General features: G+C 57.0%; 1 protein-coding gene across 1 annotated transcript in view; it reads right to left on the reverse strand.

Moving 5' to 3' along the window:
* Positions 1 to 14609, reverse strand: part of CC2D1A (coiled-coil and C2 domain containing 1A) — a 57053-nt gene that overhangs the window by 28191 nt on the left and 14253 nt on the right. The window contains 8 exon segments of the mRNA XM_075577852.1: positions 37 to 136; positions 1245 to 1329; positions 1331 to 1400; positions 9453 to 9525; positions 9660 to 9731; positions 9733 to 9791; positions 10224 to 10292; positions 12549 to 12621. Of these exon segments, the coding sequence (XP_075433967.1) occupies positions 37 to 136; positions 1245 to 1329; positions 1331 to 1400; positions 9453 to 9525; positions 9660 to 9731; positions 9733 to 9791; positions 10224 to 10292; positions 12549 to 12621 (601 nt within the window).

A 14609-nucleotide genomic window follows, 5' to 3' on the forward strand; every position in this document is an offset into this window, starting at 1 on the left:
GAAGAGTACGTCAGGAGAGAGGGGGTGGGCACACACCTTTGCCGGAGGTTTTGGGGGGTGGATTGGGGTTCTTGGAAGGGGAGATCCTGGGTGCAGCTGGCTGTGCCTGGGACACTGCGCTGAGGGCAGGACCGACCTAGAACCAGCGACAGGCAGGGGGTGTGCACAATGTAACAAACAACAACCCATACACATGGAGGTTTTAGTGTAACACGCCTCCACTGCGAATAGCAGCATAATAATAACAACACCAAACTATAGTGATCAATAAGGATTCCCAACAATAATCCTACATTATGCACCATCCTGACTCTTGCGTTCTTCTCAAGGATGTCTTCTTTCTACCCCTTTGTATCTAAAGCCCTCTCCCGCCTTAAACCTTTCTCACTGACTGCCCCTCACCTCTGGAATGCCCTTCCCCTCAGTACCCGACTAGCACCCTCTCTACCCACCTTTAAGACTCACCTTAAGACACACTTGCTTAAAGAAGCATATGAATAGCACTGTGGATATTCTGAACATGATACATAAAGCTTGGCCCCCTGCAGACGCACTTACCAGAACTCCCTCCTACTGTCTCTGTACGTTTCTACCTACCAATTAGACTGTAAGCTCCTCGGGGCAGGGACTCCTCTTCCTTAATGTTACTTTTATGTCTGAAGCACTTATTCCATGATCTGTTATTTATATTATCTGTTATTTATTTGATTAACACGTGTATTACTGCTGTGACGCGCTATGTACATTAATGGCGCTATATAAATAAAGACATACAATACAATACATAAAATACTACCGATAACAGCAAATCATTCTAAGGCCTCGGCCAGGCTCCCCGCTGGCGTGCTGAGGCGCGCTGAGGCGCAGGGAAAGCGGGTGCTTTCCCTGGCCTTGCGGTTGCTTACCGCACGCGCTGTCAGCGGGCCGTCAGGGGGCGGGCCAGTGACGTCACGGAGCTGGTGAGCCCTCATTGGGCGAACCGCTCACGTGACCGGCCTGTCTCGCCGGCAAGCGGGGGAATTGTAAATTCCCTTAAGACCTGCGCTTCCCCAAGCGCGCGGAAGCGCAGGCGAGCCCCTACTAAAGCCGCTCTAATTGCGGCTGTAGGGGCTCAGTGCCGCGCGGGAGCGCCGCGTCAGCGTGTCTCCGCCAGCAAACAAGGAACATGGCCGAGGCCTTACACTTCACACAAATAACACGGAATAGTCAAAGTAAATAATTATATAATAATTAATAATAATAACGTTTTTGGCGGCCTTCCGGGCGTCAGCCGACTCTTCCTCATCCTCGTCCTCCTCGCCGTCTCCGTCTGCTGATTGGCCAGATTCATGCGGTCTCCAGCACTCCCACAATGCTCTGCTCCTGGGGGGATGGGTCGGTGCCCTGGATTGGAGGGAAGCCTGAGAAGAAAGAGGGGGGGCAGTCTTTAATGGGATAAAGGGTCAGTCCCACGTAGGGGCAAAGTGACCTAATGACAGGGACGTGTTTAATGGGTTAAAGGGTCAGTCCCACGTAGGGGCAAAGTGACCTAATGACAGGGACGTGTTTAATGGGTTAAAGGGTCAGTCCCACGTAGGGCAAAGTGACCTAATGACAGGGACGTGTTTAATGGGTTAAAGGGTCAGTCCCACGTAGGAGCAAAGTGACCTAATGACAGGGACGTGTGTAATGGGTTAAAGGGTCAGTCCCACGTAGGGGCAAAGTGACCTAATGACAGGGACGTGTTTAATGGGTTAAAGGGTCAGTCCCACGTAGGGGCAAAGTGACCTAATGACAGGGACGTGTGTAATGGGTTACAGGGACAGTCCCACGTAGGGGCAAAGTGACCTAATGACAGGGAGGTGTTTAATGGGTTAAAGGGTCAGTCCCACGTAGGGGCTAAGTGACCTAATGACAGGGACGTGGTTAAAGGGTCAGTCCCACGTAGGGGCAAAAGTGACCTAATGACAGGGACGTGTTTAATGGGTCAGTCCCACGTAGGAGCAAAGTGACCTAATGACAGGGACGTGTTTAATGGGTTAAAGGGTCAGTCCCACATAGGAGCAAAGTGACCTAATGACAGGGGCGTGTTTATTGGGTTAAAGGGTCAGTCCCACGTAGGGGCAAAGTGACCTAATGACAGGGGCGTGGTTAAAGGGTCAGTCCCACGTAGGGGCAAAGTGACCTAATGACAGGGACGTGTGTAATGGGTTAAAGGGTCAGTCCCACGTAGGGGCAAAGTGACCTAATGACAGGGGCGTGTTTAATGGGTTAAAGGGTCAGTCCCACGTAGGAGCAAAGTGACCTAATGACCGGGACGTGTGTAATGGGTTAAAGGGTCAGTCCCACGTAGGAGCAAAGTGACCTAATGATGGACGTGTGTAATGGGTTAAAGGGTCAGTCCCACGTAGGGGCAAAGTGACCTAATGACAGGGACGTGTGTATTGGTTAAAGGGTCAGTCCCACGTAGGGGCAAAGTGACCTAATGACAGGGACGTGTGTAATGGGTTAAAGGGTCAGTCCCACGTAGGGGCAAAGTGACCTAATGACAGGGACGTGTGTATTGGGTTAAAGGGTCAATCCCACGTAGGGCAAAGTGATCTAATGACAGGGACGTGTGTAATGGGTTAAAGGGTCAGTCCCACGTAGGGGCAAAGTGACCTAATGACAGGGACGTGTTTAATGGGTTAAAGGGTCAGTCCCACGTAGGGGCAAAGTGACCTAATGACAGGACGTGTGTAATGGGTTAAAGGGTCAGTCCCACGTAGGGGCAAAGTGACCTAATGACAGGGACGTGTGTAATGGGTTAAAGGGTCAGTCCCACGTAGGAGCAAAGTGACCTAATGACGGACGTGTGTAATGGGTTAAAGGGTCAGTCCCACGTAGGGGCAAAGAGACCTAATGACAGGGACGTGTGTAATGGGTTAAAGGGTCAGTCCACGTAGGGGCAGTGACCTAATGACAGGGGCGTGTTTAATGGGTTAAAGGGTCAGTCCCACGTAGGGGCAAAGTGACCTAATGACAGGGACGTGTGTAATGGGTTAAAGGGTCAGTCCCACGTAGGGGCAAAGTGACCTAATGACAGGGACGTGTGTAATGGGTTAAAGGGTCAGTCCCACGTAGGGCAAAGTGACCTAATGACAGGGACGTGTTTAATGGGTTAAAGGGTCAGTCCCACGTAGGAGCAAAGTGACCTAATGACAGGGGCGTGTGTAATGGGTTAAAGGGTCAGTCCCACGTAGGGGCAGTGACCTAATGACAGGGACGTGTTTAATGGGTTAAAGGGTCAGTCCCACGTAGGAGCAAAGTGACCTAATGACAGGGACGTGTGTAATGGGTTAAGGGTCAGTCCCACGTAGGGGCAAAGTGACCTAATGAGAGGGGACGTGTGTAATGGGTTAAAGGGTCAGTCCCACGTAGGGGCAAAGTGACCTAATGATAGGGGCGTGTGTAATGGTTAAAGGGTCAGTCCCACGTAGGGGCAAAGTGACCTAATGACAGGGGCGTGTTTAATGGGTTAAAGGGTCAGTCCCACGTAGGGGCAAAGTGACCTAATGACAGGGACGTGTTTAATGGGTTAAAGGGTCAGTCCCACGTAGGGGCAAAGTGACCTAATGACAGGGACGTGTGTAATGGGTTAAAGGGTCAGTCCCACGTAGGGGCAAAGTGACCTAATGACAGGGACGTGTTTAATGGGTTAAAGGGTCAGTCCCACGTAGGGGCAAAGTGACCTAATGACAGGGGACGTGTGTAATGGGTTAAAGGGTCAGTCCCACGTAGGGGCAAAGTGACCTAATGACAGGGGCGTGTGTAATGGGTTAAGGGTCAGTCCCACGTAGGGGCAAAGTGACCTAATGACAGGGACGTGTGTAATGGGTTAAGGGTCAGTCCCACGTAGGGGCAAAGTGACCTAATGACAGGGACGTGTGTAATGGGTTAAAAGGTCAGTCCCACGTAGGGGCAAAGTGACCTAATGACAGGGGCGTGTGTAATGGGTTAAAGGGTCAGTCCCACGTAGGGGCAAAGTGACCTAATGACAGGGGCGTGTTTAATGGGTTAAAGGGTCAGTCCCACGTAGGGCAAAGTGACCTAATGACAGGGACGTGTTTAATGGGTTAAAGGGTCAGTCCCACGTAGGGGCAAAGTGACCTAATGACAGGGACGTGTGTAATGGGTTAAAGGGTCAGTCCCACGTAGGGGCAAAGTGACCTAATGACAGGGACGTGTGTAATGGGTTAAAGGGTCAGTCCCACGTAGGGGCAAAGTGACCTAATGACAGGTGCGTGTGTAATGGGTTAAAGGGTCAGTCCCACGTAGGGGCAAAGTGACCTGACAGGGGCGTGTTTAATGGGTTAAAGGGTCAGTCCCACGTAGGGGCAAAGTGACCTAATGACAGGGACGTGTTTAATGGGTTAAAGGGTCAGTCCCACGTAGGGGCAAAGTGACCTAATGACAGGGACGTGTGTAATGGGTTAAAGGGTCAGTCCCACGTAGGGGCAAAGTGACCTAATGACAGGGACGTGTGTAATGGGTTAAAGGGTCAGTCCCACGTAGGGGCAAAGTGACCTAATGACAGGGGCGTGTGTAATGGGTTAAGGGTCAGTCCCACGTAGGGGCAAAGTGACCTAATGACAGGGACGTGTTTAATGGGTTAAAGGGACAGTCCCACGTAGGGGCAAAGTGACCTAATGACAGGGACGTGTTTAATGGGTTAAAGGGTCAGTCCCACGTAGGGGCAAAGTGACCTAATGACAGGGACGTGTCTAATGGGTTAAAGGGTCAGTCCCACGTAGGGGCAAAGTGACCTAATGACAGGGACGTGGTTAAAGGGTCAGTCCCACGTAGGGGCAAAGTGACCTAATGACAGGGACGTGTCTAATGGGTTAAAGGGTCAGTCCCACGTAGGGGCAAAGTGACCTAATGACAGGGACGTGTGTAATGGGTTAAAGGGTCAGTCCCACGTAGGGGCAAAGTGACCTAATGACAGGGACGTGTGTAATGGGTTAAAGGGTCAGTCCCACGTAGGGGCAAAGTGACCTAATGACAGGGGCGTGTTTAATGGGTTAAAGGGTCAGTCCCACGTAGGGGCAAAGTAACCTAATGACAGGGACGTGTTTAATGGGTTAAAGGGTCAGTCCCACGTAGGGGCAAAGTGACCTAATGAGAGGGACGTGTGTAATGGGTTAAAGGGTCAGTCCCACGTAGGGGCAAAGTGACCTAATGACAGGGGCGTGTGTAATGGGTTAAGGGTCAGTCCCACGTAGGGGCAAAGTGACCTAATGAGAGGGACGTGTGTAATGGGTTAAAGGGTCAGTCCCACGTAGGGGCAAAGTTACCTAATGACCGGGACGTGTGTAATGGGTTAAGGGTCAGTCCCACGTAGGGGCAAAGTGACCTAATGACAGGGGCGTGTGTAATGGGTTAAGGGTCAGTCCCACGTAGGGGCAAAGTGACCTAATGACAGGGACGTGTTTAATGGGTTAAAGGGTCAGTCCCACGTAGGGGCAAAGTGACCTGACGGACGTGTGTAATGGGTTAAAGGGTCAGTCCCACGTAGGGGCAAAGTGACTTAATGAGAGGGACGTGTGTAATGGATTAAAGGGTCAGTCCCACGTAGGGGCAAAGTGACCTAATGACAGGGGCGTGTGTAATGGGTTAAGGGTCAGTCCCACGTAGGGGCAAAGTGACCTAATGACAGGGACGTGTTTAATGGGTTAAAGGGTCAGTCCCACGTAGGGGCAAAGTGACCTAATGACAGGGACGTGTTTAATGGGTTAAAGGGTCAGTCCCACGTAGGGGCAAAGTGACCTAATGACAGGGGCGTGTTTAATGGGTTAAAGGGTCAGTCCCACGTAGGGGCAAAGTGACCTAATGACAGGGACGTGTTTAATGGGTTAAAGGGTCAGTCCCACGTAGGGGCAAAGTGACCTAATGACAGGGACGTGTTTAATGGGTTAAAGGGTCAGTCCCACGTAGGGGCAAAGTGACCTAATGAGAGGGACGTGTGTAATGGGTTAAAGGGTCAGTCCCACGTAGGGGCAAAGTGACCTAATGACAGGGGCGTGTGTAATGGGTTAAAGGGTCAGTCCCACGTAGGGGCAAAGTGACCTAATGAGAGGGACGTGTGTAATGGGTTAAAGGGTCAGTCCCACGTAGGGGCAAAGTGACCTAATGACCGGGACGTGTGTAATGGGTTAAGAGTCAGTCCCACGTAGGGGCAAAGTGACCTAATGACAGGGGCGTGTGTAATGGGTTAAGGGTCAGTCCCACGTAGGGGCAAAGTGACCTAATGACAGGGACGTGTTTAATGGGTTAAAGGGTCAGTCCCACGTAGGGGCAAAGTGACCTGACGGACGTGTGTAATGGGTTAAAGGGTCAGTCCCACGGAGGGGCAGAGTGACCTAATGACAGGGACGTGTGTAATGGGTTAAAGGGTCAGTCCCAGGTAGGGGCAGAGTGACCTGACGGACGTGTGTAATGGGTTAAAGGGTCAGTCCCACGTAGGGGCAAAGTGACTTAATGAGAGGGACGTGTGTAATGGATTAAAGGGTCAGTCCCACGTAGGGGCAAAGTGACCTAATGACAGGGGCGTGTGTAATGGGTTAAGGGTCAGTCCCACGTAGGGGCAAAGTGACCTAATGACAGGGACGTGTTTAATGGGTTAAAGGGTCAGTCCCACGTAGGGGCAAAGTGACCTAATGACAGGGACGTGTTTAATGGGTTAAAGGGTCAGTCCCACGTAGGGGCAAAGTGACCTAATGACAGGGGCGTGTTTAATGGGTTAAAGGGTCAGTCCCACGTAGGGGCAAAGTGACCTAATGACAGGGACGTGTTTAATGGGTTAAAGGGTCAGTCCCACGTAGGGGCAAAGTGACCTAATGACAGGGACGTGTTTAATGGGTTAAAGGGTCAGTCCCACGTAGGGGCAAAGTGACCTAATGAGAGGGACGTGTGTAATGGGTTAAAGGGTCAGTCCCACGTAGGGGCAAAGTGACCTAATGACAGGGGCGTGTGTAATGGGTTAAAGGGTCAGTCCCACGTAGGGGCAAAGTGACCTAATGAGAGGGACGTGTGTAATGGGTTAAAGGGTCAGTCCCACGTAGGGGCAAAGTGACCTAATGACCGGGACGTGTGTAATGGGTTAAGAGTCAGTCCCACGTAGGGGCAAAGTGACCTAATGACAGGGGCGTGTGTAATGGGTTAAGGGTCAGTCCCACGTAGGGGCAAAGTGACCTAATGACAGGGACGTGTTTAATGGGTTAAAGGGTCAGTCCCACGTAGGGGCAAAGTGACCTGACGGACGTGTGTAATGGGTTAAAGGGTCAGTCCCACGTAGGGGCAAAGTGACTTAATGAGAGGGACGTGTGTAATGGATTAAAGGGTCAGTCCCACGTAGGGGCAAAGTGACCTAATGACAGGGGCGTGTGTAATGGGTTAAGGGTCAGTCCCACGTAGGGGCAAAGTGACCTAATGACAGGGACGTGTTTAATGGGTTAAAGGGTCAGTCCCACGTAGGGGCAAAGTGACCTAATGACAGGGACGTGTGTAATGGGTTAAAGGGTCAGTCCCACGTAGGGGCAAAGTGACCTAATGACAGGGACGTGTTTAATGGGTTAAAGGGTCAGTCCCACGTAGGGGCAAAGTGACCTAATGACAGGGCGTGTGTAATGGGTTAAAGGGTCAGTCCCACGTAGGGGCAAAGTGACCTAATGAGAGGGACGTGTGTAATGGGTTAAAGGGTCAGTCCCACGTAGGGGCAAAGTGACCTAATGAGAGGGACGTGTGTAATGGGTTAAAGGGTCAGTCCCACGTAGGGGCAAAGTGACCTAATGACAGGGGCGTGTGTAATGGGTTAAGGGTCAGTCCCACGTAGGGGCAAAGTGACCTAATGAGAGGGGCGTGTTTAATGGGTTAAAGGGTCAGTCCCACGTAGGGGCAAAGTGACCTAATGAGAGGGACGTGTGTAATGGGTTAAAGGGTCAGTCCCACGTAGGGGCAAAGTGACCTAATGACAGGGACGTGTGTAATGGGTTAAAGGGTCAGTCCCATGTAGGGGCAAAGTGACCTAATGACAGGGACGTGTGTAATGGGTTAAGGGTCAGTCCCACGTAGGGGCAAAGTGACCTAATGACCGGGACGTGTGTAATGGGTTAAGGGTCAGTCCCACGTAGGGGCAAAGTGACCTAATGACAGGGGCGTGTGTAATGGGTTAAGGGTCAGTCCCACGTAGGGGCAAAGTGACCTAATGACAGGGGCGTGTGTAATGGGTTAAGGGTCAGTCCCACGTAGGGGCAAAGTGACCTAATGACCGGGACGTGTGTAATGGGTTAAGGGTCAGTCCCACGTAGGGGCAAAGTGACCTAATGACAGGGGCGTGTGTAATGGGTTAAGGGTCAGTCCCACGTAGGGGCAAAGTGACTTAATGACAGGGGCGTGTTTAATGGGTTAAAGGGTCAGTCCCACGTAGGGGCAAAGTGACCTAATGACAGGGACGTGTTTAATGGGTTAAAGGGTCAGTCCCACGTAGGGGCAAAGTGACCTAATGACAGGGACGTGTGTAATGGGTTAAGGGTCAGTCCCACGTAGGGGCAAAGTGACTTAATGACAGGGGCGTGTTTAATGGGTTAAAGGGTCAGTCCCACGTAGGGGCAAAGTGACCTAATGACAGGGACGTGTTTAATGGGTTAAAGGGTCAGTCCCACGTAGGGGCAAAGTGACCTAATGACAGGGACGTGTGTAATGGGTTAAAGGGTCAGTCCCACGTAGGGGCAAAGTGACCTAATGACAGGGGCGTGTGTAATGGGTTAAGGGTCAGTCCCACGTAGGGGCAAAGTGACCTAATGACAGGGGCGTGTGTAATGGGTTAAGGGTCAGTCCCACGTAGGGGCAAAGTGACCTAATGACCGGGACGTGTGTAATGGGTTAAGGGTCAGTCCCACGTAGGGGCAAAGTGACCTAATGACAGGGGCGTGTGTAATGGGTTAAGGGTCAGTCCCACGTAGGGGCAAAGTGACTTAATGACAGGGGCGTGTTTAATGGGTTAAAGGGTCAGTCCCACGTAGGGGCAAAGTGACCTAATGACAGGGACGTGTTTAATGGGTTAAAGGGTCAGTCCCACGTAGGGGCAAAGTGACCTAATGACAGGGACGTGTGTAATGGGTTAAGGGTCAGTCCCACGTAGGGGCAAAGTGACTTAATGACAGGGGCGTGTTTAATGGGTTAAAGGGTCAGTCCCACGTAGGGGCAAAGTGACCTAATGACAGGGACGTGTTTAATGGGTTAAAGGGTCAGTCCCACGTAGGGGCAAAGTGACCTAATGACAGGGACGTGTGTAATGGGTTAAAGGGTCAGTCCCACGTAGGGGCAAAGTGACCTAATGACAGGGACGTGTGTAATGGGTAAAGGGCCCCCCCCATATTAAGGAGGAGCTGTGACCGCCGCCCCCCATATAAGACCATCGTCACTATACGCACCCGGTGGGACAGGCAGCTCCGCCAGGCTGACCGGCCTCCCGGCTTTGTGGCTGCGGATGGTGTCCTGATATTGCTGTGGGGAGACACGGGAGAGGTCAGTTTGCCCTGGGAGGGGGGGGGGGGGTGTCTGCACAGTGAGGAGCCCCCCCCCCCGGCATGGTAATGACCCAGGCCGCCCCCCTCTCCTGTACCCCCCCCCCCCGTCACCTTGACGATGCGCTCGTGCATCCTCCCCTTGCGATCGTCCCCGCGGCTCTTCGCCTGCTCCGCGGCGAGGCGGGTAACGCTCCATCCTCTGCTGCAGCGCGTCCAGGGTGTCCCGGGGGGGGGAAGGGGGGTCTGCCGGGGGGGGGGCACAGATTAATGTGTGGAGGTCCTGGGCAGAGGGGGGGAAGGGGGGGAAGGGGAGGTGGGGGGAAGGGGAGGTGGGGGGAAGGGGGGGAAGGGGAGGTGGGGGTAAGGGGGGGAAGGGGAGGTGGGGGGAAGGGGGGGTGGGGGTAAGGGGGGGAAGGAGGGGGGAAGGAGGGGAAGGGGAGGTGGGGGGAAGGGGAGGTGGGGTGAAGGAGGGGAAGGGGAGGTGGGGGGAAGGGGGGAAGGGGAGGTGGGGGGAAGGGGAGGTGGGGGGAAGGGGAGGTGAGGAGGGGAAAGGGAGGGGGGAGAAAGGGAGGGGAGGGGGGAGAAAGGGAGGGGAGGGGGGAGGAGGGGAGGGGGGAGAAAGGGAGGGGAGGGGGGAGAAAGGGAGGTGAAAGGGGAGCACGGCGCTCCACTCACCTGAGGTCGGGGAGGGCGCTGCGTTGACGGAAGGCGGAGGTGACGCAGAGTTATTCAGGGACAGCTGATCTGTGAGAGAGAGAGGGTGAGGAGTTAGAGAGCGTGCGAGGGGGGGGAAGACAGCGTGCGAGGGGGGGAAGAGAGCGTGCGAGGGGGGGGAAGAGAGCGTGCGAGGGGGGGGAAGAGAGCATGCGAGGGGGGGAAGAGAGCGTGCGAGGGGGGGGAAGAGAGCGTGCGAGGGGGGGGAAGAGAGCGTGCGAGGGGGGGAGAGAGCGTGCGAGGGGGGGGAGAGAGCGTGCGAGGGGGGGGAAGAGAGCGTGCGAGGGGGGGGGAAGAGAGCGTGCGAGGGGGGGGGAAGAGAGCGTGCGAGGGGGGGGGAAGAGAGCGTGCGAGGGGGGGGGGAAGAGAGCGTGCGAGGGGGGGGAAGAGAGCGTGCGAGGGGGGGGAAGAGAGCGTGCGAGGGGGGGGGAAGAGAGCGTGCGAGGGGGGGAAGAGAGCGTGCGAGGGGGGGAAGAGAGCGTGCGAGGGGGGGGAAGAGAGCGTGCGAGGGGGGGGAGAGCGTGCGAGAGGGGGGGGGAAGAGAGCGTGCGAGAGGGGGGGGGAAGAGAGCGTGCGAGAGGGGGGGGAAGAGAGCGTGCGAGAGGGGGGGGAAGAGAGCGTGCGAGAGGGGGGGGAAGAGAGCGTGCGAGGGGGGGGAAGAGAGCGTGCGAGGGGGGGAAGAGAGCGTGCGAGGGGGGGGGGGAAGAGAGCGTGTGAGGGGGGGGAAGAGAGCGTGCGAGGGGGGGAAAGAGAGCGTGCGAGGGGGGGGTAGAGAGCGTGCGAGGGGGGGAAGAGAGCGTGCGAGGGGGGGGAAAAGAGCGTGCGAGGGGGGGGAAGAGAGCGTGCGAGGGGGGGGAAGAGAGCGTGCGAGGGGGGGGAAGAGAGCGTGCGAGGGGGGGGAAGAGAGCGTGCGAGAGGGGGGGGAAGAGAGCGTGCGAGAGGGGGGGAAGAGAGCGTGCGAGAGGGGGGGGGAAGAGAGCGTGCGAGAGGGGGGGGGAAGAGAGCGTGCGAGAGGGGGGGAAGAGAGCGTGCGAGAGGGGGGGGAAGAGAGCGTGCGAGAGGGGGGGGGAAGAGAGCGTGCGAGAGGGGGGGGGAAGAGAGCGTGCGAGAGGGGGGGGGAAGAGAGCGTGCGAGGGGGGGGAAGAGAGCGTGCGAGGGGGGGAAGAGAGCGTGCGAGGGGGGGAAGAGAGCATGCGAGGGGGGGAAGAGAGCATGCGAGGGGGGGGAAGAGAGCGTGCGAGGGGGGGAAGAGAGCGTGCGAAGGGGGGGGGAAGAGAGCGTGCGAGGGGGGGTAGAGAGCGTGCGAGGGGGGGGAAGAGAGCGTGCGAGGGGGGGGAAGAGAGCGTGCGAGGGGGGGGGAGAGAGCGTGCGAGGGGGGGGGAGAGAGCGTGCGAGGGGGGGAAGAGAGCGTGCGAGGGGGGGGAAGAGAGCGTGCGAGGGGGGGGAAGAGAGCGTGCGAGGGGGGGAAGAGAGCGTGCGAGGGGGGGGAAGAGAGCGTGCGAGGGGGGGAAGAGAGCGTGCGAGGGGGGGAAGAGAGCGTGCCAGGGGGAGAAGAGAGCGTGCGAGGGGGGGAAGAGAGCGTGCGAGGGGGGGAAGAGAGCGTGCCAGGGGGAGAAGAGAGCGTGCGAGGGGGGGGAAGAGAGCGTGCGAGGGGGGGGAGAGAGCGTGCGAGGGGGGGGAGAGAGCGTGCGAGGGGGGGAGAGAGCGTGCGAGGGGGGGGAAGAGAGCGTGCGAGGGGGGGGGGGAAGAGAGCGTGCGAGGGGGGGGAAGAGAGCGTGCGAGGGGGGGGAAGAGAGCGTGCGAGGGGGGGGGAAGAGAGCGTGCGAGGGGGGGGGAAGAGAGCGTGCGAGGGGGGGGGAAGAGAGCGTGCGAGGGGGGGGAAAGAGAGCGTGCGAGGGGGGGAAAGAGAGCGTGCGAGGGGGGGAAAGAGAGCGTGCGAGGGGGGGAAAGAGAGCGTGCGAGGGGGGGAAAGAGAGCGTGCGAGGGGGGGGAAAGAGAGCGTGCGAGGGGGGGGAAGAGAGCGTGCGAGGGGGGGGAAGAGAGCGTGCGAGGGGGGGGAAGAGAGCGTGCGAGGGGGGGGAAGAGAGCGTGCGAGGGGGGGGAAGAGAGCGTGCGAGGGGGGGGAAGAGAGCGTGCGAGGGGGGGGAAGAGAGCGTGCGAGGGGGGGGAAGAGAGCGTGCGAGGGGGTAGGGGGGAAGAGAGCGTGCGAGGGGGGGAGAGAGCACGCGAGGGGGGAGGTGGGGGTGGGGGGAGATCTGGACAGGTCACACAGGGTTCCTCTCTCACCTGGTGGAGGGGGCAGGTTATTTATATCCATCTTCTCCCCGGTGTCCAGAGCAGACAGCACCAGGTCTAGAGACTGAGGGAGAGAGAGACACCAGGGGGGGGGGGGGAGAGAGAGGGTCAGAGAGAGAGGGAGAAGGTCAGAGAGAGAGGGAGAATGTCAGAGAGAGAGGGAGAAGGTCAGAGAGAGAGGGAGAGGGTCAGAGAGAGAGGGAGAGGGTCAGAGAGAGAGGGAGAGGGTCAGAGAGAGAGGGAGGGGGTCAGAGAGAGAGGGTCAGAGAGAGAGGGTCAGAGAGAGAGGGTCAGAGAGAGAGGGTCAGAGAGAGAGGGTCAGAGAGAGGGGGTCAGAGAGAGGGGGTCAGAGAAAGGGGGTCAGAGAGAGGGAGGGTCAGAGAGAGAGAGGGTCAGAGAGAGAGAGGGTCAGAGAGAGAGAGGGTCAGAGAGAGAGAGAGGGAGAGGGTCAGAGAGAGAGGGAGAGGGTCAGAGAGGGAGGGAGAGGGAGCAGAGAAAGAGAGGGAGCAGAGAAAGAGAGGGAGAGGGAGCAGAGAGAGAGAGAGGGAGAGGGTCAGAGAGAGAGAGAGAGAGAGGGTCAGAGAGAGGGGGTCAGAGAGAGGGGGTCAGAGAGAGGGGGTCAGAGAGAGGGGGTCAGAGAGAGGGGGTCAGAGAGAGGGGGTCAGAGAGAGAGAGGGTCAGAGAGAGAGAGGGTCAGAGAGAGAGGGAGAGGGTCAGAGAGGGAGGGAGAGGGAGCAGAGAGAGGGAGGGAGAGGGAGCAGAGAAAGAGAGGGAGAGGGAGCAGAGAGAGAGAGGGAGAGGGTCAGAGAGAGAGAGAGGGAGAGGGTCAGAGAGAGAGGGAGAGGGTCAGAGAGAGAGGGAGAGGGTCAGAGAGAGAGGGAGCAGAGAGAGGGTCAGAGAGAGAGGGAGAGGGTCAGAGGGAGCAGAGAGAGGGTCAGAGAGAGAGAGAGGGAGCAGAGAGAGAGGGAGAGGGAGCAGAGAGAGAGGGAGAGGGTCAGAGAGAGAGGGAGCAGAGAGAGGGTCAGAGAGAGAGGAAGAGGGTCAGAGGGAGCAGAGAGAGGGTCAGAGAGAGAGAGAGGGAGCAGAGAGAGAGGGAGAGGGAGCAGAGAGAGAGGGAGAGGGAGCAGAGAGAGAGGGAGAGGGAGCAGAGAGAGAGGGAGAGGGTCAGAGAGAGAGGGAGCAGAGAGAGGGTCAGAGAGAGAGGGAGAGGGTCAGAGGGAGCAGAGAGAGGGTCAGAGGGAGCAGAGAGAGGGTCCGAGAGAGAGAGGGAAAGGGTCAGAGAGAGAGAGGGAGAGGGTCAGAGAGAGAGAGGGAGAGGGTCAGAGAGAGAGAGGGAGAGGGTCAGAGAGAGAGAGGGAGAGGGTCAGAGAGAGAGGGAGAGAGAGGGTCAGAGAGAGAGGGAGAGAGAGGGTCAGAGAGAGAGGGTCAGAGAGAGAGGGTCAGAGAGAGAGGGTCAGAGAGAGAGGGAGCAGAGAGAGAGGGAGCAGAGAGAGGGTCAGAGAGAGAGAGGGAGAGGGTCAGAGAGAGAGAGGGGAGGGTCAGAGAGAGAGAGGGAAAGGCTCAGAGAGAGAGAGGGAGAGGGTCAGAGAGAGGGAGAGGGAGAGGGTCAGAGAGAGAGAGGGAGAGGGTCAGAGAGAGAGAGGGAGAGGTTCAGAGAGAGAGAGGGAGAGGTTCAGAGAGAGAGAGAGGGAGAGGTTCAGAGAGAGAGAGGGAGAGGGTCAGAGAGAGAGGGAGAGGGTCAGAGAGAGAGGGAGAGGGTCAGAGAGAGAGGGAGAGGGTCAGAGAGAGAGGGAGAGGGTCAGAGATAGAGAGGGAGAGGGTCAGAGAGAGAGTGAGAGGGGCAGAGAGAGAGAGGGAGGGAGAGGAGGGGAAGGAGGGGAGGGCGGGAGTGTGCGGGTTAGAGAGGAGTCAGGATTTCGGGATGTGTTGCTGTACAATGTGGCGTCTCAGTTTGTGTAATACAGGTACAGGAGACGTCGCATATCGAGGGGGGGAGGGGGGGTCACAGTGCGGGGGGGAGGGGGGTCACAGTGCGGGGGGGAGGGGGAGTCA

Source organism: Ascaphus truei, chromosome 20, assembly GCF_040206685.1.
Source record: "Ascaphus truei isolate aAscTru1 chromosome 20, aAscTru1.hap1, whole genome shotgun sequence".
Classification (NCBI taxonomy): Eukaryota; Metazoa; Chordata; class Amphibia; order Anura; family Ascaphidae; genus Ascaphus; species Ascaphus truei.